Source organism: Suricata suricatta, chromosome 2 (genome assembly GCF_006229205.1).
Source record: "Suricata suricatta isolate VVHF042 chromosome 2, meerkat_22Aug2017_6uvM2_HiC, whole genome shotgun sequence".
NCBI lineage: Eukaryota > Metazoa > Chordata > Mammalia > Carnivora > Herpestidae > Suricata > Suricata suricatta.
In genome coordinates this window covers 93,361,270-93,387,752 of record NC_043701.1, presented here as the reverse complement: position 1 = coordinate 93,387,752, position 26,483 = coordinate 93,361,270, and the positions used below count along the sequence as shown (strand labels likewise).

The following is a 26,483-nucleotide window of genomic DNA, read 5'->3' as shown; positions in this document are numbered from 1 at the left end:
TCCTGTCTATAAACCTCTAAATCATGCAGATTAGAGAATTACTGGACAAGGAGGTTCAATACTTTGTTCAAAGTTGCAAAACTAACAAATAGTTCTGCAGGACATCGGAAACTTCTCTTGGAAATGTTACCAGGCATTCTAGATCTTGCAATTCATATGACCTATGCATTATATAGAACTATCTTTGACTAGAATAATATGTTTGCAGGCCTATGAGCCATTCAAGGGAAAGAACAGGCCTTCTTTATTTTCATTTTTAGTATGCAGCATAGCGGTTGCTAATCAATCATTGTGGAACACCATCAATGACTCCATGCCAGGAAATTATTTTTACAAGTGAGTTTTTATAGCTGGTTGATACAACTAAGTCGATGGCAAGAGAGTAACGGTGCATTTTGGATGTGGAGCCCTGGACGCAATTCTGCCTGAAGGAATGGGAATACTCTAGATCATATGACATTTTGGGGTCACTAGAATCCCTTAGATTTTGTAAGCATTTAGAGAAAGGGCAGAAAGATACAGGGGAAGAAAACTAAAATCAGGAATTTATAAGCAGCCAAAATCTAGAACAAAGGGACTGCTACGTCTTGGTGGTTTTCATGTCCACAAATCACTTAGCTATATTAAAAATTCCTTAGTTAAGACTTAATTATTTCATCCTGTCAAATGAAACTATTTGTCAAGGTTGAGAAACAACCAAATTATTTAGCTTTCCTCTCTCTTTGAACAGCCTGGAATCAACATCAGTCAAACTACTTGCATGGTTTAATTCCCCAGATATTTTTCTTTCCCCTAATTTCTTACCTCATAGTCATGTCCAACTATTGTTTTTCTCATTCAGTAAAAGCTTCTCTGACTAGATTAACAGTGCAGAGTGAAAAGGAAAGGTCGAGGTCCTTCCCTTGGTCTGCAAGTTATGAAAGCAGCACTGGGAACGTTTACGAAAGTTACACATTAATCCACTGAAATGGTCATTTAGTTTCTTTTACAAACACAGGATTTCATCACATCTAATAATAAAGCAACAAGCCATTTTCTGTGTATTATAAACCATCAACTTGTAATTATGTAGTGAAATGCTTCTATATGAATTCTCTATGATGATGTAAGCCAGTATGGCAGTAAGTGGGTTTTTTGAAGCTCAGCACATACCTACACGGATCTATTTACACTGGGCTAATCATGTCGAAATAACATCTATTTAAGGGCAAAGTCAAAGTTTCTTTTATAAACCTCTACAGATAGATAAATAATCTAGGAGGCTTTTTACTGTTATAAAATGGAAGACCGCTTTTCAGTGCCTGCTAAAGTTTTTGTACATACTATCCATCTAATGGGCAAAATGTAATCCTAAATTGTTGATTAAAGACTCTGCATGGAAACATACTGTCAAATGGATAGAGAGAAATTAAACCTGACAATGGTAATGCCTACTTTCCTAAATGAAAGCCCAGTTCAAGTTTCTACTCATCCATTTTTCAAAACTTAAAACAAGGCATTTTCCAACCACCCAGAGAGGAGATGCCAAGTTTGCATTTCAGTTGAACTTGATGAAGTCAGTACACTTTCAGCACTGGGCAGGCTCTGAACTCTTATGAGAAGATGTTGATCCAATCTAAAGAAATGACCATTCTACAGCATGCAAGAAAGGCATGAAACATGGTCAGGCTGTACCACATTCACACCACACTCTCGGAAAGCTTTATAATCCAATGGACATCTGAATGTGTCACCACGTAAACCAACTTCCAAATGAGTCATTGTAGGGAGGACCATGTGTGAAAAATTGGGAAGTAGGGTCAGGAAAACAAATGCCTTCATCCCCACAAATCCAGACCCAAACCAAAAATAAATACATAAAATAAGATCACCCTTCTTTTTTGTTTGCTTGTCTTCACTTTTAAGTTTTATACTTTTTGCCAAAAATAAAATTAGGAAAAACTTGTCTTGGTGCACCTGCCTGGCTCAGTAGAGCAGATGACCCTTGATCTTGGGGTCATGAGTTCAAGCCCCACGTTGGGTGTGAAGCCTACCTGAAATAAAAATTCATGTTATAAAAAGAGAGGTGCCTGAGTGGCTCAGTCAGTTGAGTGTCTGACTCTTGATTTTAGTTCAGGTCATGATCCAAGGGTCATGAGATTGAGCCACACTTTGGGCTCTGAGCTGAGTTTGGAGTCTGATTAAGATTCTCTCTCTCTCTCTTTCTCTCTCTGCCTGCTCCTCTCCTCTGCTCACGTGCTCTCTCTCTCTCTCTCTAAAACTAAAAATTTAGGGGCGCCTGGGTAGCTCAGTCAGTTAAGCGTCCGGCTTCGGCTCAGGTCATGATCTCACAGGTTGTGGGTTCGAGCCCCACGTTGGGCTCTGTGCTGACAGCTAGCTCAGAGCCTGGAGCCTGCTTCAGATTCTGTGCCTCCCTCTCTCTCTGAGTCTCCCCTGTTCCCACTGTCTCCCAAAAATAAATAAAGAACAAAAAAAATTTAAAAAAAGAAGTGAAAAAGAGTAAATTTCAAAAAATCTTAAGAAGAAAATCTTCTCTTCTACTTGAGCAGTAAAATCGTAAGCACACATTTAGGACAGGCTTTTGTGTCATACCACCTATGTCAGAAGCCCAGCTCTGTCAACTGCTAGCCTGGTCCCTGGGCCAACGTAATTAAGCCCTTCAAAATTAACTTTCTTGATATTAAAAAGAGTGAGTTGTTAAGTCTGAGAAGATAATATGTAAAAGAACGTTAGCATTGTGTCCCAGTTTATGGTGGGTCCTACTTATAAAAAGGTGCTGGTATTACGTGAAAGACCCTATCCCTAAGGTACCTATGGAGAAAGTGCTGGAAGAAGCACAGTGCATAAAAGATACACCAGGAGTAATAGGTCCAGCAAAGAGCAAAAATTGGTATATTGTCCCTCATCTGATTTTACTTAAAATTTTAACCTTCCCACAAGGAAGCCATGGATATAATTACCTTTATTAAAATAAAACTAATACGAAGTGTTTTCTTGCTGTTTGATAATAGGAGTGAGAGTTAAAAAATGTATAAACTTTCTGGAATGCAACATCTTTACAGTTGTTGTTTTTCAAATAAATTTCCTTGGGAAAAATTATGCTTTGCTCAATAGTGCACAAAATAGTTTTATTTTAGAACCACCTTCGGGGATCCTTTGTAAGACAGAAATAACACACACACGTACACACATGCACACTGTATCTGTGTGTGAGCAGAGGCATGAAGGAATACAGTTCCCTGGGCTGCTGTGGATGGATGATTGGGGACAAGGAGTGGGGATGAATCATGAGGGTTTATGAAGAATATGTAACATTTCTGTTAGAAAATTATGTCAAGAATACAACAGATACTACTCAAATAAAGGGTCAAATTCTCTTCTAAAAATTAATGAAAACTCCCCATTTGCTCCATTCCAGCATTTGAGCAAAGTTATATTCATGCCTTGCTTGTCAGACATAATATCTACCTGTTTTAATAAGGGCAAGGCAGGACATCTGGTTGGCCTCCCTTTTACTAATCTTGTCCTAGATATATTTTTATTATGATAAAATAGCACTCATGTCAAAATGCCTAAGTATCATAGTAATAAATATATAATAAATACTTATATCTACAGTGAACTTTGACATATATAAGATACCATCTCATGATTTATCTGGGTTTTTAAAAAAAAGTGTTGGCTGATATCCAGTCATAGGAATGCAGAAGATATTTATCACAGAGTATATTACAGAGGGAGAGAGAAAGCAAGAAAGCAAGAAAGAAAGGAAAGCAAGATATAAAAAGGACAAGAGAACCCAAAGAGGTAACTGGACAAGCCTCAAGTTTTCTTTCTTCAAAGAAAACAATTTTCTTCCTCATGTCCCCTATCCTAGTACTTAACACATCGTATTAGCGTTTACTGAATATTTCACTCCCTTGCTCCCCACGCTTTAAGCTCCATGAGGACTCTGAATGTTATTTTCTTAGTGACTAAAATAGTGTTTGGCACAAGGCAAAAATTCAGTGAGTTGCTAAATGGATAAATGCATAATAAATTAGCATTTCATTCAAATAAGTACTGAATGAAGAAAGAAGTTTCTTAAAGTTTCTGCTCATGTGGTTTTGATTGAATGAATATGGAAAACATAGGTATTAGAACAATTCTAACTAAAATAGAATTATTTAGCGTGCATTGATGCTATTCTGTAAATACTATAACAGAGGAATGATTTAAAGAATAATGTCATTGGGCAGGGGGCAGAGGTCAAGACCAGATGATCTCACAACACAAATGCCTGAAGACAGGAAAATTTCTGCATATCATTCAGATAGTGTTACAACTAGAGATGTGCCCTTCTATTAATTAGACAGTGGTTGGAATACTCCTTCAAAAACCATAAAAATGTCTAAGTAACGGCAGTGTGTTTTGTTTTCATTAATCATAGTCATTTTGTACCAGAAAAATCTGTGACGATATCAAATTTAAAATGATCCTATAAGAAAATTAGCAATACTCTCCTACTTTTTTGTTTGCCATCTGTATTTATGGAGAAACTTCTACTTTAGAAACCATTTTTGTCTTTCAGTAAATAAACAAAAGATACCTGGCAAAAGTAATAATCCTCTTTTTTTTTCTTAATGTTTATTGTTCACTTTTGAGAGAGAGACACAGAGAGAGAGAGAATGCGCACATGGGCGCAAGCAGGTGAGGGGCAGACAGAGGTACACAGGACCCAAAGAAGGCTCCATGCTGACAGCAGAAAGCCTGATGCGGGGCTTGAAATTGCAAAACATGATCATGACCTGAGCCAAAGTTGAGTGCTGAACCAACTAAGCAGCCAGCACCAATCTTCTTTTGATAGTAGCATAAAGAAACTTGGTTTTTAAAAAATGCCCACAAGTCATCATTTCATGAATGTACCGTATGTTAGAAGCAGAAATTGTTTAATGCATTTCCAAATATTTTAAATGTCTCAAAAAAAGGAACAAATAGCATAAGTCATGATTTTCTTATGGTTAAAATTTTCAAAATACCTTCAGTGAAATTAAGATATTCAACCTGATGAGCAGAAAGACAAATCATTCTGACAGATTTTCCACTCACCTTTCTGCCTTGCCCCACTGTGTAGGTATAACAATACAAACACTGTATATACCCATTCCAGGGATATTTCTGCTAAGTGACTAAGTACTTACACCATAATTGTATGAGACAAATAATTCTTTTTTGACACACAGAGTTCCCACGTAAATGGCGTTAAGCTATCAAGCAACGGGTAGGTAAGTTATTTAGTATGAGTAGTAGTATTTACATTGCATAGTTATAATAAGCAGGAATTACTGCTTTCATAAATGTATTCAAATAATAGCAAGATATGACAAAGTTTTCAAGGTTTAATGAGCAAATTATTATATAAATTCTGAAAAATATAGGTTTGCTTTGAATTCTTCTAATGATGATTAGCAATTCAATTACATCATTAAAAATTTAATACCAGGGGGAGGAGCGCCTGGTTGGCTCTGTCGGTTGAACATTGACTTGGGCTCAGGTCATGTTCTCATAGTATAAGAGTTCAAGCCCCGTGTCGGGCTCCTTGCTGACAACTCAGAGCCTGGAGCCTGCTTCGGTTTCTGTGTCTCCCTCTCCCTCTGTTCCCTTTCCTCCCTCTCTCTCTTGCTCAAAATTAAAATAAAACATAAAAAATTTTAAAAAAATTCATACCAGCAGGGCACCTAGGGGGCTCAATCAGTTAAGCATTCAACTCCGGGTTTTAGCTCAGGTCATAACTTCACGGTTAGTGGGTTCAAGCCCTGAGTCAGACTCTACACTGAAAGTGCACAGCCTGCTTAGAATTCTCTCTCCCTCTCTCTCTGCCACCCCCTCACAAAAATAAACATTTTAAAAGATCTCATACCAGGAAGGACAATCATATTTAATATGATGTAGTTTTAGAGATAAATATGCTTATTTTTTCTTTTGTTGTCACTCCATTTTTTGCTTCTCTAAATCTTAAGAAAAAGATGAAGGAGCAAAAGGAAAGGACATTTTCAAATATGTTATCTGTATACCTATGTCTTTATGTGAGCATATATTTCCTGCTACCATAAGTAGCTCAAGAGCAGGGACAATGTTTTGATGATGCCAACCATTTGACTCCAGTTTGAAGGGATTCAATATAGATTCATCCATTGTAACAGGAAAAAAATTACATAAATTAAATTTTGTGTGGTTATTTCTCATTAATGGGTATTCAAAATGGTTAGAATATACATAAATATATAATTATACAAAAACACATTGGGTTTTGGCATCTAAGTTATGGCCCTCACATAATGTGAAATACATGTTTTCATCACCTCCTGGGGAAGGGGGAACAGTAGCAATTCATTTCTTGATGGTTCTAAGGTGAATACTTCAAAATAGATCAGAGATTCAATATTTTATTCTTTAAGATTCTTCTCTGTTTCCTTACACAATTGAGGGCAGGTGAAATATTTTCAAACTCTGGAGAATACCCAATGTGCATATGCCACTTGATCAAACATATGGAATACATACTTGAAGAGAAGCCAACTAGAGACCTGCTTGAGTAATCTAAACACCCAAGCTGAGAGGGGTTAATATATAAAGATCAGCTTCGTACTTTGAAGTTTTCTGGACTTCATTTTGCCTAATTAAGACAAGATTTAATAGTCAAACCACTGTACAAACATGTACCTGAAAGTATAGGTTTGTTTCTAATTTTGGGAAGAATTCTTAACAGATTCCAAGGAATCAGCTCCACATGGGAGAAGGTCTCTGATAAGATTTGCTTTTCTCATTGCTCAAATGCAAATGCCTGCTTTTCATCTAGGTTTCTTCCATGTGACTGGGGTTAGCATCCGCCTGTCAAAATCTCAAGTGTGATACTAAAACAGAAAGATTCTGTTCTTAGCATACCACTGAGTCTGAAACTCTGGCATCTCTAGGTCATGAAAAATGCATTCCAAAATATTCTTAAAAGTATTCATAGGAGTCTAATGAACCTAATTTCAGATCAAAATATTATGAGGCAAAGGTAGGATTCCCAATCTTTCTTTCTTCATATTTTTTTTCTCTCTAGTTACTGGACAATTTTTCAAGAATACCTAGTAGTTTAGTGCAAGTAGTGCTGAGCGAACACAAAACAAACAAACTGAACTCTACCATAATATAGCAGACATATGGAGGGCCACATTTAAGTCAATGGGCACTCTGCTACTACATACATATGAAGGAAGTTGATCTCCAGGGAGACTGATTTGATAGAAAATAATCTGATAAATTTAAAGACATGCGGTAGCAATGAAACAGGCTTCAGTCTGATTATAAAGAGAATGCAATATAGTGAAATACAGTCCGCAGCAGAATGAAAGATGGCAGGAAAGGTAGTTACACCGCCGTCCATCCCCATCTCCTACTTCCCCAATCCCACACACATTCACATCATCTTTGAAAGCAGCAAAGGGCTGGGCTGGAGGAACTTCTGTTCAGTAGCATGGTCTTCAGCCCGTGTTTCCTTCATGGCTCTGGCCTGTTAAGCTGGAGGCCAAAGAGAAGAGAAAAGCTCTCGCCCTACCTTACCTGCAATTACGTGAGCACGTGATAAAGACCCCCTTTCTCCTAAATGCTATTAAAGATGATTTGACCTTTGCCCAGGTGGTTTTGCTTTGCTTATATCACAATGCAATAAAACTTTTAAATAGTAAGCCATTCTTTAGCTACCTGTCAGTAAACGGAATATCTTTTCTTAATACAAAACCTCTCTCCATGATACTTGCACGTGATATAGGAACAATGGAGAGTGAATAAATAGAATGACCATATCCAGGACCATAACACTGTCCAGGAAGGAGAAGACTCTGCTTTGTAAACTCAGAGCAGAGAGTAGTGGCAAATCAGGGTAGACCAGTTTTGCTTAAGAATTCATTGAAAATGTTTTCCTCGTCTGGCCTGTCTGATACTGTTATATTGTAATCACTGTTTCTTTGTGGTCGTCTCGGCAGGAGAGCTTCTAAGGATGTGTGATACAGACATCAGCTTTCCATTTTGGCCACAATAAGGTTGCCAGAAAATTACCACATATTTCTGAGAAATTGCTTCAAACACTGTTTGGAATAAAGTGGGGCATACTAAAAATAAATATAACATAGATACATAAAAGTTGCTGAGAAGTACTCTGTTGGCTAACTTGTCGTATCTGCCTGCACCTGTGCAAACTTCTTGAGCTGTCGATCCACCACGTTCCACTCTGCCTCAAGCCTTCCCCACGATACCAGAAAATGGGGCTCTGCACCCAGGTACCTGTGTGTGCTTATGTAGTAAAATAGCTCCTCAGTCATAAAAGCCCTTACTAATCTATAATCTCAATTCTGCTATAAATGTCCTGTGACTGTAGTGCTTCTGAAAATACTGGTAGAGGGATGCTATCCCCGAGGGGTAGGATGGCAATCTCCTTTTGACTATGTTGGATAGACACTAACATTCTCCTCTCATGTGCCCAGATCAGTAAAGAGAACCCAGTCCTCCCCCATTGGTGGTTACGACATTTTGACTTTGACTTGGGGGCTTACTTTGTTCATGTGGATCTGCTGCTGGTATTGCTTCTGTTTCTCCAAGAATTGCTGGTGTTGCTGCTGAATGACCAGCTGAGCCAATGTGCTCTGAGGCAAAGGTGCAGACTGGGTTCGATTCAGGGGCCTGTGACGGGGTAATTTGTGGGTACCTCTAATGCCGGGTGAAATCCTCTCTTTTGTTGCCAACGGAGACTGAGGATGTAAGGGAACTCCGCCTGAAAAAAAATACACATATATACACACATACAATTTTGCTTTATAAAAGATAAAAAGCCATAGAAAATAGATATATGAGAAATTTGATGAAAACTAGTGATTCTGCTAGGCAAACATCAGAAGAAACCTAGGTTTCTTCTAGGGGTACAGGCAGAAATGCCAGAACATTAGATAGGTATGTGTCTCCCCAGGGACCCACCAGTAACCCACCCTGGTATGCATGAAGGTTTAATAAGATAAGGGGTTTTCCCCACCATGTATCTAGAGGAATAAGTGAAAATGGTAACCCTTCCCACAATACCAAGTATCAGGGAGACCCCTGCACGACACTGTAAATCTTTAATAGGGTCTTGAGCCAAAGGGACATTGCACTGGAACACTGATAAAATAAAGCCCTAAGGTGATGGCACCATTCTAATTACCAGTCACAAGAAGCTTTTGCTGTCGCATTTGTTCTTTCAGTAATAGATGCTGTAGGAGAGCTTGGTGGCTGCTGTTGGGTTTTCCCTCCAAAGCGACATGGGGATGGCTTGAAGACGCTGGGATGCTGCCCCCATACTGCCCAGGCAGATGAACGCCTTGTCTGAGTGTCTGAGTCTCACACTTCTGTTTTTCTTTAAGTGAATTTGAAGCCTGTGTCAAGAAATAATCAAGATGTTAATCCTCTTTCATCCATTAGGTCTGTACACTATTAGACGAATTTCTTATGCCATAATTCTTCCTTCTCCTACCCAAAAGGAACCCCATCTTACTGATGGCTGAGTATGGAAAATGTATAACAGCATGTCTTTCTTTTTCTCCTAGTTTTTTTTTAATTGAAGTGTAGTTGACACACAACATCACACTAGTCTCAGGCATACGACATAGTGATTCAGCGTTGTTGAAGCGCTCACTATGAACTGCTCACCTTGAGGAGTGTAGTTACCGTCAGTCACCGTACAGTTATTACAATCTTATTGATTATATCTCCTATGCTGAACTTTTTACATCTCCGCAACTTATTTATTTTGCAACTGGAAGTTTGTACCTCTTAATCGCCTTCACCTATTTTGCCCAACAGCATGTCTTTTTAAACTACCTGCATTAACAAAGAAGGAATAAAAATAGAGTGGGAGCACAGGAGCTAATTAGGTATTGAGTAGCATTGTACTGAACTTAAAGATTATTTTAGTATTAACTAATAATAATACTAATTTCAGGCCTAATGACTGGGAAATTTATTTTTAAAATATTTGAATTTACTGTTTAAGTGACAGGCATATTGGAAACATAAAATTGATTCAAAGTGCTGAACTAATGACTGTATCTTTCTTAGCAATTAGGAAGCTGAAGAGGAAGAGAACCTGGGTGGCTCACTCCACTAAGCGTCTGACTTTGGCTCAGGTCATGATCTCATAGTTTGTGAGTTTGAGCCCTGCATCAGCCTCTGTGCTGACAGAGTAGAGCCTGCTTGGGATTCTCTGTCTCCCTCTCTCTGCCCTTCCTCCCCCACCCCATTAAAATAAATAAATAAACATTAAAATAAAGAAGCTGGGGATAAGACAGTCTCTAATTTTGGAATTTCATGCAGAAGGAGCAATTCCTCTAATGACCTCTAATAAGTTCACAGAGCAGTAGGTTTTCAATATTTAACTTTTTAAATAAAATTCTTCGGCCAGCTCAATGAAAGATTGTATAAAATATGCAGGAATTTGAATTAAACATGTATTTTATATTAATTCGTAACAGATCCCCAAATCTCTAAATATTGAAAGTGACACTCCAGATACTTTTGTTTAATAAAATAAACTACAAGTGAAATTAGATCAAATAAAAGTGCTATTAAGAACTTGAAATGTATGATAACACAGTAATAAGGCAATACTAATTATACCATCAATAGTAATAATGAATTATCCTATTCAAAGAATTTAATGAATGGAGGTCATTTTGGCATTACAAAAGCAGAAGTCTAATACCTCAAAATTATGTGGCATGTTTCTTTTTTAAAACTCATGTTTCATCTTTCAAATTGCTGTGCACTAGGGAAGCGAAGCAATTTTCAGTGATGGAGAAATTGAAGGACAAAGAGGTAAATGGTTTGTCTTAGTCACACGGCAAGTCAATGCAATGTTTAATCTAGAAGTGATTCCTTCTCTTGGCCTCTTTTCCTTAAAAGTTCCCACTATTCAGCAGGGAAATGGAATATTAGAGATCCCTTTGCCAAAGCAATGCTAAGCTTGAAAAATTAATTGTGATGGCCTCATCCACACCAAAATGGAAGCAAAGAAAAACGAACCTTCAATCCAAACCACATTGGTTTATTCATCCGACGGCACCAAATTGTATTACCATTGAAACATTAAATGGTCTGGCGTTAGTCCTTGGTCCTTTGGGAAAAAATTCTTTCTGACCACATTAAAAGTGGTGTATGTTTGTGTTAGCTGGTAGGAATGAGTTAGAACATGCAAAAAGAGTGGAAAGAAATGCCTATTCATGTGTCATATGAAGCTTTTGTGTTGGTATTTGCTTATCATCTGAATAGGAAAAATAGAAGAAAAATAATTTTTAATAAGTGGAGATGTGTAAATACCATCCATGAACACCTATGTTTAGTTTAATCCTTAATTCTTCTTTTCCCTTAGAACCGATTGTTTACTAATGGTTCATGTGGAATTTCAAGGGCATAGCTGAAATCAGTATTTTTAAGACTTTCTTCTTCCATCCTCAGATAGAAAACAACAACCAAATTTTGCTTTTCCCTCACTGGTATATTATTGTATCATGTAAGAGAACATTTCACTCTATTAAAAATACTAAATATAATCAGGTATCTCTTCAATAGCTTTTATAACATGTATTGAACCCAATTACAAAATTTATCATTTAAAAATGTTAGGACACGGTGCTTGTGCATAAAATAGCATACCATATACAGGCCTTATATTCTGAAGATAAATTAATCACAAAATAGTCAACTCTTTAAAATTTCCAGGTACAGGCAATATTGTAAAAGATGTGAATTGAACAAGCCAGACTAAAGGTTGACAAAATTGGTGCCAAGGGTTGGAATAAAATTCTCTTTAAACCTAATGCATCCCATGACTTCTGGATAAGTACAATTTACACAACAAATCACAGATGAATTTTTCTAGGCAAGGCTTACATATCTTTTACAAGGAAAAAATTTATATTATTTTTGGGAATATGTATAAAATAATTATTGTTATCTTCTGCTAGTAGGACAGTACTCCCCCAAGATCCTATTACAGATGTCAGGACTTTTAAAGTAATTGATTCACTCTGTATCTCCTGGGAAGAGTTTACTCTTGCTCTTAGAGAGGTTTCCCAGATATGTATCCCTTTGCATGACAGAGTCAATAACTTAAATTCTGAAAATAAAGTCACTCACAAAGTAAATTCTATAAGCTATACTGCCTCCTTTAGAAGTCACATCTCCCAACACCAGCCTGGGTTGAGTCCTAGGTCTGCTACTTAATGGGTTTGTGATCTTAAACTTTCATTTTTTAATATTATGTTTTTAATAAATTTTTTAATGTTTTATTTATTTATTTATTTAATTTATTTATTTATTTTTGAGAGAGAGAACATGCGAGCAGGGGAGGGTCAGAGAGAGAGAGGGAGACACAGAATCTGAAGCAGGCTCCAGGCTCTGAGCTAGCTGTCAGCACAGAGCCCCAAGCAGGGCTCGAACCCAAGAACCGTGAGATCATGACCTAAGCCAAAGCTGGACGCTTAACCGAATTAGCCACTCAGGCGCCCTGATCTTGGACTTTTAAATATTCCAAGTCTCAGCTTCTTCTTCTGTAAAATAATGGCCTGTAATCTCTGTTTCATGCAATGGCTATGTGGAGCTATAAAATTATATGTCTGGAGAGTGCTTTCTTTTTTAAAACCTATAAAGCATTACACAAATGTTAGTTATTATTTTTATAAATATTATTATGTGAACTAGTATAATTCTTTAATTTGAAATTAAACTGAATGTCTCTGGACAACTCAGAGTGAAGTGAATGAATTCTACGAGAAATGAACTCTACCAAGTTTCCCTGAAGTTTAAATATACAAGAAATGAAAGAGAGCTCCACTATGAAAATATCACTTGGGCTGCTGTGTAATGACTTACATTGAGCTGGGTTGGCACTGCTGGAAGTCCCAAGGTAATGTTGGGCAAAGAGGGAGAGGTATAAAGACTTAGCAGGTTCATGGAATCTTCATGAATTAGAATGCGTTGCTGAGAAACCATTTGCTGTTAACAAACCAAAAAAAAAAAAAAAAAAAGAAAAAGAAAAAAAAGAAAAAGAAAAAGAAAAAAAGAAAAAGAAAAGGGAGTCTCAAACATTATTATATCATAAATTTTACTGTAAAATGTTCACATTTAGGAAAATAGATTTTGTATTATCATGATTAATCAAAATAGTCAAGTACTTTAATTGTTTATTTTATGATTTCTGTATCCCAAAGTTATTTTGTGCAAATTACAATTGTCTTCATTAGAAATCATCACAAAGTATGAAGGGCTTCTATGTTCATTTTGCAAAATTCATTTTCAAAATTATATCTTTATGGACCATAATCAGTGTGTCTGTCATCAACTGGTGAAGTGTAACAATTAAATTGAGTAATTCTTATGAGTGCATTTTTTGCTACAATCATTATCTTTTATGGATTAAACAGCCTTTTACTGATGAGAAAAGTCACACAAGAAGATCTTAGGTTAAAAATCACCATATAGGACTTCTATAATTAATAATGTTTGTTTTTAATATAAAATAAATGAACTGACAACTCTGTGTGATGTATGTTTAGATCATTCATATTCAGAAGCTAAGGTAAATGTTAAAATATTACAAGTTCCCTGTACCACAATAGACTTCATTTACACTGAAAATACCTTGAATGTTTTGGCATCACAGTCCTTTTTACAACAAATACCTTTTTTTAATCCAATACTAAGAGTCACGTTTTCCCACATGTGGCCCAATATGGTTGCTTGAATTACATTTTCTGTTTAACTCTTGCTTCCCTCCCAGAACTCTTATACAATAAGAGTTACAAAGGTCTTATTAGACTAAGGAACTCTGGCCTGATATGGTCCCCAAGGGAACAACATCCCTGAAAAAGAATACTCCATGTAACAGTATGACACAGTGACTGCTTTCTTCCCAAACAAAAAGCATATGGGACTCCAATAATAGACCACCTCCAAGAGGGATATTGCACACACGGGCTTTGACTAAAGTAAATATAATAACTTGTCAAGCATGTTTGGGGGAGCAGTAGATTTTCCCCTGGACAAACCTGGGATATCAATTAACTGGAGAAAATATCATGTGCTAATACAATGCAACCTCAGAATGTCACTGAAGAGTGATGCACCACCAAAACACAGGATGTTATTCCAAAACATCACCTCAGTCATAGGTTTGTTTAGAGATGAGTCTTAGCCTTAACATAATAAGAGCAGAAGGTTAAATGTGGAGGTTTTTTTCACTGTAACCAGGAATTCCAAGCTAACTCAGATTTTATTTTTTGCTCAAAAGGACAAGTCAGATATTTGTGCATGAAAATCAAGGGGTATATTGAAACTTTTAACATCACATTGCTTTAATATGCATCCCTTTACAAAATTAAAGTTGTCTAAAATGCCACAGCAGGAAAAGAATCGATCATTACAATGTGTGATATTGCAATTTTTACCTTAGGAGCTCTAAGTAGCAGTTTCATACTTGCTCTAATTAAAAGGCAAGATTTTATTTTGCTTACATTAATATGGTTTTAACATTAATTTTTAGTTTGGAATATATGTTTGAATAAGAACAAAAAGAATGTGTGAGGAAATAAAAATATTTTAACTGGCTTATGAGCTACAAGTAGTAATTTATAATAAAATGATATTTCATTCACTTATCTGTTTTCATAGAAGAGAAATAAATGTGGAAAAGTAAGCACTTTAAATCATGTACAATATGCATTCCAGGTTATATCTGTTTATATCACAACTGAGAGTTGACAGGCACCGTGGGAATGGAACCAGAGATACGACAGGCCTCACTAAAGAGTTCATATTTGTTTCCCAGAACAAACTTCTGTGATAGCTTCCCACCTCATCCCAGGATGCAAACCTATACTAAAGTAAGAAAAATATTTCTTCTTGGATGTAATAATGGCAGGAGCAGACAAGATGCTCACATGGGCTTTGACTAAAGTGAAGACAGTTGGGAATATTCTTACTGTGGGATCAAACTCCGGAAATTTCATGTCAAAAGTGAGTGGCTCCATTTCTCATGACAGTGTACTGATTTTCAGCACCTAACATGTGCCAGTCTCTGAGCTAGGGACTTTTTGGACATTAAATGATTCTTTCTAGGTACTCTGCAGGTATCATTATGCTTCAGTTATGGATAAAAAAAAAATGGAGTGATTTTTCTGAATTCTGGTTCCCAGTGAGATCAGGAATGTAACTTTTAAACTGATCAAGGCTATATAATTTGTTGTCAGGTACTGCTTTAGAAGCTACACCCCACTGGGCCACCATTACTGAAGGATATGGGGACCGTAAAAAAAGTACGGGCATGGGGGAAGCTTCAGAAAAGAGAGGAAGCAAAACCTGGTGGAAAAGAATAAATGTGTGCAACTGGCAACCAGCTGACCTGGGCATGAGAAGAAAGTGAAAGCCCTGATGACTTTATGGACGTCAGGAGGATTTTCAGGTCACGGAGACCATTCCTGAGGAAACCAGGAAGTCCTGAGTCCCGCACGATCCCTGGCACAGAGCTGGTCCTTTGCACAGACTGACTGGTAGAGCCACGTACCACAGAACTTGAGGGATTTGGAGATTGCTTCGTTCATTTCCTATAATTACTGATAAGGTATCAGGCACAGCATTTACACGAAATGACCAGAATCACAAATGTCTTCACAGACCTGGAAAATGTTTTCCTCAAACTATCTTCTTTAAATATAACTTTCCTCACTACAGCTTTTTGGATCAACACAGTCTATCTGTTCCAGGTTAGCGTTTCTTAGGAAGATCCTAGAGTTGTATTCTATCTCCACTGCTAAAAGAGTGCAGACACACTTGAAAGCAGCCGAAGAGGTGGTGAGAGTTACCAATTCACTGAGGCAGTGAAGGTTCCTAACCAGTGTTCTTAGAAGGCCGTTAGTTACCTCACCTTAGCATTGTGGTGAGATCACAAGCATTTTCAGGTAAAGCCATGATTTTTCCCGGAAGCAATTCTGAATCTGACCCAGCCCTTAAATCAGAGTTATGCTAAAATGCCATTTTTCATCTTAGAACATGGGGAAGATGGTTTTAATTTAAAAAATATTCAGAACCAGGAACTATTGCTGTAGTCAGATAAAATGGAAATATTAAATGTATAAGTGAACATCTTTTAATATTCACAAAACAATTAATAGGTAACAATTCAGTTAGATGAACAGTGTGGAATTGGATGGTAGATGTACAAAGATGTCCTATGCCACACAAGTTGCTATGCTAGGTAAGTGCATAGACAAGTAGAAAACGAATGGCCTGAGATAACTACAATAATTAGGGTAGGGTTAAATTACTTCACTGGCACAGAGAAGGATGTCAGTTTTATACCAGGCTTTGCTAGGTAGCTAGTAGCCTTTCACTGGAAAGAGCATGATGTTGAGAAGAGGGATACGACTGAGTCAGGTGTTGAAGCAGGGAAGGCCTGCTCACATCTTAATAATGACCTTCAAAATTTTTTCTCACCATCATAGCAACTGGAAGCCTATCTTGTGGAAAATCTTGGCAGTTCAGGTGAATAAAATACACCGAAAAATTATGTCTCAGTAGAGCTATTAATTTTGCCAATGAAATCAGCAACCTGTTAGTTTCAACGAAAAGACTCAAAATCTCTTACAAAAGGAACATGGACAAAAATTAGAAACATACAAAATCTCAAAATGTCATAGGGATTGAGACAGGTAAAAACCATCACACATTGCTGGTAGGACTGTATACTGGTATCGCAATTCTGGTGAGTAATTCAGAAAAATAAACTAAAATAATTATACTATATGCTGTGACCCCTAAATTCTTCTTCTGGGAATTACATCTTCAAGAAATTCTCTCAATAAGCTCTCACTTATCATCATTTAGGATGATGTCCACTGAAGCATGAAGTATATTGAAGCAGGTTTTGGTGGTGGGTAAGAACTGGAGTTCACTGGGGCATCCAACTGGGGAACAGGTAGGTAAAATGGAGCGCTGGCCAGCAGGGATTGTTACAGTGATTAAAAGCAAACTATTAGGTATATACATCCATAACTACATGATTAGATCTAAGAACATATACTTAGTAATAAAAACAAAAAATGGAATCAGGTTAATAACACCACACTATTACTACTCACTAGCATTTTTGGGCATAAAGCAGAAAATGCATATAAGAGCCCATGCAAACAAAAAATACAGGAGAGAATGACTGCCTATGGGGGCAAGGAGAATGGGGTGGGGATAGGAGAAACAGAAGAAGGAAGGAAGAAAGGAGAGAAAGAAGGAAGGAAGGAAGGAAAGAAGGAAGGAAGGAAAGCAGGAGGGAGAAAGGAAGGAATGGAAAGAGAATGAAATGAATGGAGGAATGGAGGAAGGGAGGAAAGAAGGGGGATATTTTTCCCACACTTAAGATGAAAAAGTTAACAGATGATCTTTGATAGAACAGTAGTTATGTAAATAATCCACCTACCTTTATAAGAAGCTCCTAGAGAATTTTAAATTTACTACATGGTCAAAATTACCTACAATATATATGAGTATCAGATAAAGACTATATGTACCTACAGAGTCTTGGAGAGAAGCAGTCTGGATTGGTAAAAAGAAGTGTGGCCCCAGTATCTTACAATTGGAGCCCCACCAGTCACTGGCTCATGACAGGGCAGCTGCCCATTTTCCTTGGACATCAGATACTTTGGCATGAGACAGCAGTATCTCTGACTAACATGATCTGGTAATATCTATGTGCAATAGAATGGCTTTCAGGAAGACATGCTTGTAAACCTCAGTCTGCTTAAGCTTTAAAAGGTCCCAGATCCCCAAAAGAAGAGAGTCACATTAAAAAGGATGGGGTGCCTGGGTGGATCAGTCAGTTAAGCACCTGACTCGATTTCGGCTGAGTTAATAATCTCAGGGTTAGTGAGTTTGAGCCCCTCATTGGGCTCCATGCTGACAGTGTGGAGCCTGCTCTGGATTATCTGTCTCTCTCTCTCTCTCTCTCCCTTTCTCTCTCTCTCTCTCTCTCCCTTTCTCTCTCTGCCCCTCTTTTGCTTGTGCTCTCTTTTTCAAAACAAACAAGCAAACAAAGAAACAAAAAAATAAAAAAAAAAGAAAATAACATCAAAAAAACCCCAGATATGTATACATATGCATACATATCTTAATCATTTAATACTTACTTGTAGTTTTCATAGTAATTTTTTCAATAGTATTTATTTTCTCTTGTCCTTTCAGATAGTTGATAGAAAATTAAAATCTCCATGTGATAAAGAAATTTTTTTAGAAATCTAAATCTCTAAGCTTTTATTTTTACTGAACATCCAAGAATGTATTACTATAAAATGATTTGGAGACAAAAAAAATTATCAATCAGCTAGGCTGCCTTTGCATTTTAAAGGCACTGCTGAAAGTCTCATTAAAGGTCTTGCTTTACAATATGGACTCATGTTATTCCTACTAAGTGATTCTTTTGTCACAGCAGCCTCTTTTCCCCAAAGATGGGGGAAAGTGTGTTATTTTCTACCATCTAAAATCATACCCCTGCACCCACTCAGGAGGAAGCATAACATTTACAGCAAATGTCACAACAACCATGATGAAACATAGGCAGAGGAGTCGTGTGAGATTGGGGCAAACACAACAAGTGACATTTCAGATGATTTTAGAGTACTCAACCTTATTATTAGAGTCCTTTTTAAAAAATCGTTTGAATCTGCTGGAAAAAAATTATTTAAAAAATAGCACAGCAGAGCCAGACACTGATGTTCGAAAAGAAATAAGCCAGCTGCTTGGCTCCTGTTACCAGAGCTATCAAATAAATCGACGGACTCTAAAATAATGGTGTTGATATTCACGGAAACATTTGAACCCACAGGCCCACAGTATTAACAATAAAATAACTAGATAGGTAAAGACATTTCTGACTAGAGCTGGAAATAGAAACTCCTGAGGTTTCAGCTCCCCAACCAAGTTTACAAATGAGTAAAACAAGTAGCTCCAACGAGCGAGTTCAGGAGGGAGCGTATGCAAGAAATAGAAGAAACGGAACAGAAGTGGTCAGAGCAGATGGAGACTCACTCTCACTCGTGATTTGCTGGCTTGGAGACAAACATGCTAATGAGTTTTCCCTACTAGGAGGCAGTACTGATAACAACAACAAAAAATGAACTCGTTTCACACTTCACAATTCACCACCCACCTCCCTAACATTGATTCCTCACAGCAAAGTTTGGAGGAGGCATTACTTACTACCTTTCACCAGATAAAGAATCTGAGGTCAGGGCAAGTTTAGCGACTTAAGCAATGATGACAAAGTAGTCGGTTTTGGAGCCAGGTTCCTGTGGAGCCTGTCAAATGGAAGAGCCATACATTTGAATTGGCTGTGTTGTTTCCTTAGTGGGGACTTATGAGTAAATTCTCCTCCTACCTCTGTCTTAACTTCCATCTCAATTATGCAGGACGTGTGAATTATAAGACAAATTTTTTTTTTTTGCCTAAGCCTCAAGATCAGCTGGAGATACAGCCTTACTTTCCTATTTTCTAAGCAGTAATAAGGGAATAGAAACTCGATTATTTACATGATCTGTGAAAGAATTAGGTGACATGCTTTTATACTTACAGGTCACAGAATAAAGAGTTCATTCAAATGTACACCGTTGAACTATTTTAAAATGAAAACTCATCGGTGCTGTTTAACCAAAGATGGTAGAATAAGCCTATTTTGTATGGTGAACCAAGCAACTGGCTTGGCTTTTCAAAGTGTAGTTGATGTATATTTTTCATACCTCAAAAATATTTCTGTTGATATGAAATTATATACTGTTGTTAATCTTGGAAGATATCAGTAAAAATCATACTAAATCCAAAATGACTGTTAATAAAGAATTGCTGAGAATCCTTGTTCTCCTCTTTTTCTACTGTAGGTGGAAGCATTTTGCATAACAGAGCTAGGATATTAATTTGTGGAGAGTTTCCATCTGAATTCTGCTGTCTCTTTACCTCTCCAGTATGAATTATGTTACAGACCTCTGTAAGTACAACACAGCAGAAAACCACATGTTAGCCATCAGGGTTGAATTTTTTGTTTTGGGCTACAGAGAGGCTACCCATCAGTGCATAAAGGTCTGCCCACCTGGCCTTTTGGATCATAGTTCAGGCACACAATTAATTCATTATGAAGTAAGTCACTGCTTGCTTTTGAACTAGTCTTTCCAGCTTTGGAGGTGAATGTCCTGTCACTGACCTGAATAAAAACCTCTACTCTTTCAAACTCCATTAAATCACATTTCCTTCTGTTTTTGTTTTTTTTTTTAATGGTGGGGGTGGATGGAAAGGCTTGTAGTAACAGATTATGTTCTATAAGTAGCTGAAAAGCGAGGGTAATCTATACATATATTTGTGACAACAAAGGTTTTAGGAATATAGAATAGATTAAGACAATATAAACAAGTTTAATTTTCATTCTTCAATGTATATATTTTGAAATTTAAATATAGGGTCACATAATTTGGGACTCTCAATTTAACAGGTAATAAAAAGTTTGAAGTGAAGAGAAAAATCTCACTGAAATTTTCCATTTATTTCCAATCCACAATTATACATTTTTTGGTTGTTCTTTTATGTTGTGCTAAGTATATATATATATACTGATATATATATATATATGTGTGTGTGCGTGTGTGTGTGTGTGTGTGTGTATTTATATATATATATATATATATATATATATATATATACACACACATACTGAGAGAACATATGTATTTTCCTCTTTAGTAACAAACCATGTCTCTCCTCATACTTCCCACCTTCCCTCCTCTAGAGAAATGACCATCATGTTAAATTGTGTGTTCATCACACCATTAATCTGTGTAAAATACACTTGCACTGCATATGCTTTCCTGATCAAGATATTGCACTGTTGTTTCTGAACCTAATCAAATACTCTCACATTGAAAGGGGTCTTCTGCACTTTCTAGCACTAACAATGAATTTCTAAGAATCACACATGCTGTTGAATGTAGTAGTGTGCCGCTGCTTTTTTGAGGGGCACAAAGTTCATCCAGAGCCGATCTAGAATCAAGACCCTTTAGTGCTTCCACTGATAGGGAGAATCACATTCCTCAAATTGAAAGGAAATGAAAATCTATAGTTTTTTAGAAATGTCTGTGATCAAGTTCTTTTCCTGGAAACTGATTAAAGGGCCACAGAAAACTTACCAATCAATATTGGTAAGATATAACTGCACCAATAAATATAATACCTTAGCCAATAGTTCAAGAATCCCACTTAGATCTATGATAAGAACTTATTTTATCTGGTGTCATGTTTTAGAAAGGATAATGAAAAAGAGAAAGAGAGACAGCAGGATGGTGAGACACAGGAAGGATCTGGAGATAATGTCAAAGCCTGAGTTGTTATTCTTCAAATAGCTTTCAGATGATCATAAGCAAAAGAGCATCTATCTCTTCTTCCCATCTTCCTTGGAAAATTGAGGGAAATTTTTGAAATCTAGAATGCAGGCATATTCCTCTAGAGAGATTTATATTTAGTTTTCCAGAGAACAAGGGACCCTAACAAATCTGGGGCACTTTAAACCAAATTAACACTTTGAAGTTATGTAAATCTGGGCTACAGCTCCATTGAAGGACTAGCTTCTGGTGAAAACTTTTCAGGGAGAAATTCTGTCCCTGTTCTGGTCTGTAATCCAGACTCTCCTGGGGGAGGAGGGGAGGGACTCACCAATATAGCGTAGATATGGACTTTGGAAATTCCAGCTTAATGTTTCATGTTAGATTCTCCTTCTTGGTCAGTACTGAGCTTTGCGTTCTATCTCATGAGTTTTGTGAGGCCCTAAAAACCAGAACTGAAAACTGAAGTACACAAATGTCCCCAGAGCAAACGTGACTTTACTGGTTTTAATCCTTTGCTTATCAGGAATAACCTCTGGTTTTCTGCCTTTGATTATATTGTAGCCTGATAATTTTATAATTTATAAATATTGTGTTATAAGTATATGTGTGTGTGCTGTGGTGTATGAAATTTACAGAGACACAATTTTGGCATAATGTACAGAAGACATTTCTATCAGTCAAGCTAACTATCCGAAATCAACTGGGTCATCTCAGGAAATAGCAAAGGGAGTTTCCTATTAAGCGTTTCAGTGGAAGTTTGATAATCACACATCAGGAAGCTATATGATCCAAGAATCAGATACTTGACCAGCCTCTTTCAGCCTTCAGTTACCATGACTGTTATAAAATACAAGGGAAGAAGCATGTAACAGTTACATATGAGAAGTTATTGTAAAAGCCTTCTCTGCATAGAGCAATTTATGGTAAGGAGGAATTATAAAGACAGAAAAGAAAAATCAAACGCTTCAGTCAATTGATGGGGTCTTCAGGGGCCTCTGGATGGTTTAGTTGGTTAAGTGCCAGATGCTTGATTTCAGATCAGGTCATGATCTCACATCTTAAAGTTAGTGAATTGGGGCCCCATGTAGGGTTTTGCTTTGATGGTGCAGAGCCTGGTTTGGATTCTCTCCCTCTCTTCTCTCTCTGCCCCTCCCCTGCTTGTGTGTGCTCTCTCTCTCTCTCTCTTCCTCTCAAAATAAATAAATAAACTTTAAAAAAATAATGGTGTCTTCAAAACATCTGGTTCCCTAAGAATGGCTATTTACAGACAGTTGCCTTTGCTCAGCATGATGCCAAAACTACCTAGAAAAATTCTTGTTGACTGACAAATTTATTTTCCTCTCTTCTTACATCATTGGTTTCAATAAATTATGTGTTGAAAAAATGTTATTAGGGTTGACTGCATAAATTCAGATCAATTTCCTTTCATATTTCATTCTCCAAAAGCAGAGTTCCTATCTTATTCATCTTTATATTCCCAGTTCCAGGAAAAATGACTGGCACTTAGTAGGTCCTCAGTAAATGTTTGCTCAGTGGAGCCCTATGTTCCTCATCTGTAAAACTCCTTTTTTCATCACTTGCCAGGGCAAATGGATAAAACAGACTTTGATAGGCTGTTCTACTGAGAGATTTGCATGAAGTTGTTTTTATTTATTTATGGGTCACTGCCAACATAATATTACTGAGCTGCACAACTGCTGGGCAGTGTACACTCAGAATCACTAAGAGGTTTTTTTGAGGATTACATTTCAATATTTTCCAACCGTGATTTTCACCCAAACTTTGTAAATAAGATCAAGTTTATTCAAATCCATATATTATAAGCCTATAGAAACATAACAGAACAGGTGGATTTAAACTTCAGTTCAGAAATCTCACTTCATTCTCCAAGGCTCATCAAGAATCTAATTTTTAAAAGAACCAAAATAATAAGAGCCTTACCTCAGCATGAGGAGTAGGTGGCAAAACTGAAGTCTCATTTTCAGTAACATTACCAGTTGGCCCATTGTTTGGTGAGCTGGGGCCAGACCCTGGAGAGCTGCTACTGACTGAGGACTCTGAAAAACATCGTGAAGCACAAACAGATTTATGACAAACATACAAAGGTGATCTTTAGTTATACTCTAAGTAACATATAGCAGAACACTCTTCCTTCCCTATGGGAATGACAAGCACCATTTCATTACATAAAAAAAAAAAAAACAAAAAAACAAACAAAAAAAAAAAAACAACTGTGAAAACTTTTGAAACATTTCTGAATTTTCATACCACTTTTTTCCTTTGTTTTCACTTTTACAAATACAACCCAGTACTTAATAGTTTCTAGAAAAGCAAGGATATCCACTTAGAGAATATTATAAAAGTTTTTGATAGAAAAAAAATAAAGAAGGCCTTTTGGTGTAAATTCTTAAACACATCTTTCTCACTGCCTTACTGTCTATATATTTTTGCCTACAGTCTGATTACATTTTTATAAAAAACTCTTTATCTTTGATTCTTTCTAATTTGTTGTTCTTTTAATGAGAAAAGTATACATTAAAAATACTTCAAGAAGCTTCTTCTCCCCTTGACTCATAACTCTTTCTGTGTGACTAACTACTGTTTTCTCATTAATGTCTCATTTTCATATCCTGTATTTAAAACAAAAAAACCCAGAAAGTTATTTTCTTACATCTGCCTTGTTATTTTAAAATTAAATTATTTGTATCTTTGTGTGTGATATTCAGACTGAAGTATTTCCTTATCTAGAAATCACTGCCATGTGCACTAGAACTCAAGGCAGCAACCGAATGCTGCTACAGGATTCTACATTGCCCTGGATGAGCTCTGGAAGGGGAGGCAGTGACTGATTTTTTGGAAACACTGAGAACGTCTCAGAAAATAAATGATATTGCAACTGGAGGGTGAACAGAAGTGGTTCATGAAATGAGGGCAATGGAGAAGGAAGGAGTGAAGGGGAAGGCATCCCAGGCATGGGGATGTGTCAAGGCTTAGAATTTTAAAATAACATGGCTTTGGTGGAAAAGGGGGCATAAAATTCTGGAATTTAAGAAAGAGGAAGATGTAAAAAAATAAGAGGAAGGGAAGATGGCATGTGGTTCCCCTGTCAACTATTGGGAGGAAAGAGGGAGCAGGTTTGGAAACAGCATGTACTTGAACCTGTGAAGGGGGGGAGAAAGACATAGAGGTGTGAGATGAACAGCAATTTAACTGCTAAGATGCTATGATGGTCTCTGCCTAGATAGTAAAAGTAATTAGTATTAAGATCCAAACACAGCTCATCCAAGTTACATGGACGCTGGCAGAGAGAAAGGGGGAGGAGGACAAGTTAATAAAGTTGTCTGTCTGTCTGGTAGTTCAGATTCCCCAAAGATATTTAGAATAAGTACAACATACTAGTTTAAAAAAATTTACCAAAGTGTCTACAAGTCCTAGATCATTGACCAGAAATGTGTATCTAATAAACATACAAGTCTCTCTTTGAATACACATTATTTCCTCAGATGAAAGCGGGAGTCATTATCTCACAAAATTAAGGAGAGAAAAATATGGCGTTTCAAAAAAAAAAAATGAAAGAAACTTGAGTAAAACTCCAGCAAATCGTGGCTCCTTTACATTAGAATTAATCATTACCCAGATTGGCATTGAACAAAATTCTGCTGCTATATGGCAAGTGACTGTGGGGAGAAAATTATGATCAAGAGAAGATCATAAATAGAAAAGAATATTGGGATAAATAAATCTTATCTTAGATAATTAGATTCTAAAGCAAAAACAAACAAAAAAAGCAAAGCAAAGTATATGGTTTTCTAGTTTCTTCAAGTTTTCCTGTTATAAGGGAGCATATTTTCTCTAATTAGAAAAATCATTTACATCTACATTGCATTAGACAATGGTATGTTCATCTTCTTTACATTCACTAACACAGATTCACTCCCCAACACCTCAAACCCACCAAGTACCTTTACTATAAAAACTTAATTAATATTTTTATTTACTTAAGTACAAATATATGTTTTGAAAAAGAAAGTCTGTAGCTCTGAATTTAGAACTGGTCCAAATTAGTGATTATATTTGATATTAAAAATAAATATAAACTTTAGTAAAATAATTATTTATTTATTTAATATTTCCTAACTGTCAAGGAAAAAATTTCCAATAATACTTTATTCAGATAAACATATTAATCTATCAGGATTGCATAGGAGATTGCATATCTTTTTTTGTTTTCCTAAATAACCTGTCAAACTACCAAGTCATGTTAGTATTCTTTATTTTCCACCTCCATAATCTTTTCCCCATTGTCTCCCCAGACTATACACTAGGATGGCCACAGGAGATACAGAAAACAAGTCATTTTTAAAAATTATTATCCTTACCCACTAAGGATAAGATCTGATCTTGGAGGAACAATAGCAACTGACTAGATTGATATAACTGTCGAAAAAAAATGGCTGCAAATGACAACTTCTTTATTGATGCAACTGTAGGAAATGACCAGATACAATGCATAGCTCCAAGTAGGTACTCAATAAACAGTAGTCCATACTATTATTCTGGCTACCCTTTTTGGTTCTCATAACCCTAGGCCCTCTCTAATTTCAGACCAGGTACAATTGGGACTAGAAAGCTTTGTAAGACATCAGGTTGAATTTCCTAACCTGTTCACCCCACCACTAACCAGGCAGCTAAAAAAATAAGAACTCTTCCATTTGAGACTAGTGAAAATGACAGTTTCTTTCCCTTCCTAAAAGGCAATATATCCACCTCCTGCCATGAGTCCCAGTTCACTAGTAAACACATAAAGTCATTTATGAGTTCTGTAAATTTGTTGAAAAGTCAAGGTTTTGCTGTTCCACATAGTTTAATTTTCCCAGATGTATTTTGTACATTCATGTGTGAGTATGGGGGAAGTGTTCTTCTTGGACCTCCCTCTGCTCATTTCTGATCAAATTTCATTAAAAGTTATATTCTTCTGGTTGGCATTCCTAAAATGGACTGCCTGTTTCTGAAAAGATTAAGGTGAGC

At 36.7% G+C, this 26,483-nt stretch overlaps 1 protein-coding gene across 1 annotated transcript in view; it reads right to left on the bottom strand.

The window, feature by feature from the left end:
- Positions 1-26,483, bottom strand: part of HDAC9 (histone deacetylase 9) — a 912,954-nt gene that overhangs the window by 368,252 nt on the left and 518,219 nt on the right. The window contains exons 9-12 of the mRNA XM_029929772.1: positions 23,397-23,512; positions 12,922-13,044; positions 9,218-9,428; positions 8,577-8,794 (exon numbers count right to left, since the gene is read on the bottom strand). Of these exons, the coding sequence (XP_029785632.1) occupies positions 8,577-8,794; positions 9,218-9,428; positions 12,922-13,044; positions 23,397-23,512 (668 nt within the window). The remainder of the gene's footprint in view (positions 1-8,576; positions 8,795-9,217; positions 9,429-12,921; positions 13,045-23,396; positions 23,513-26,483) is intronic.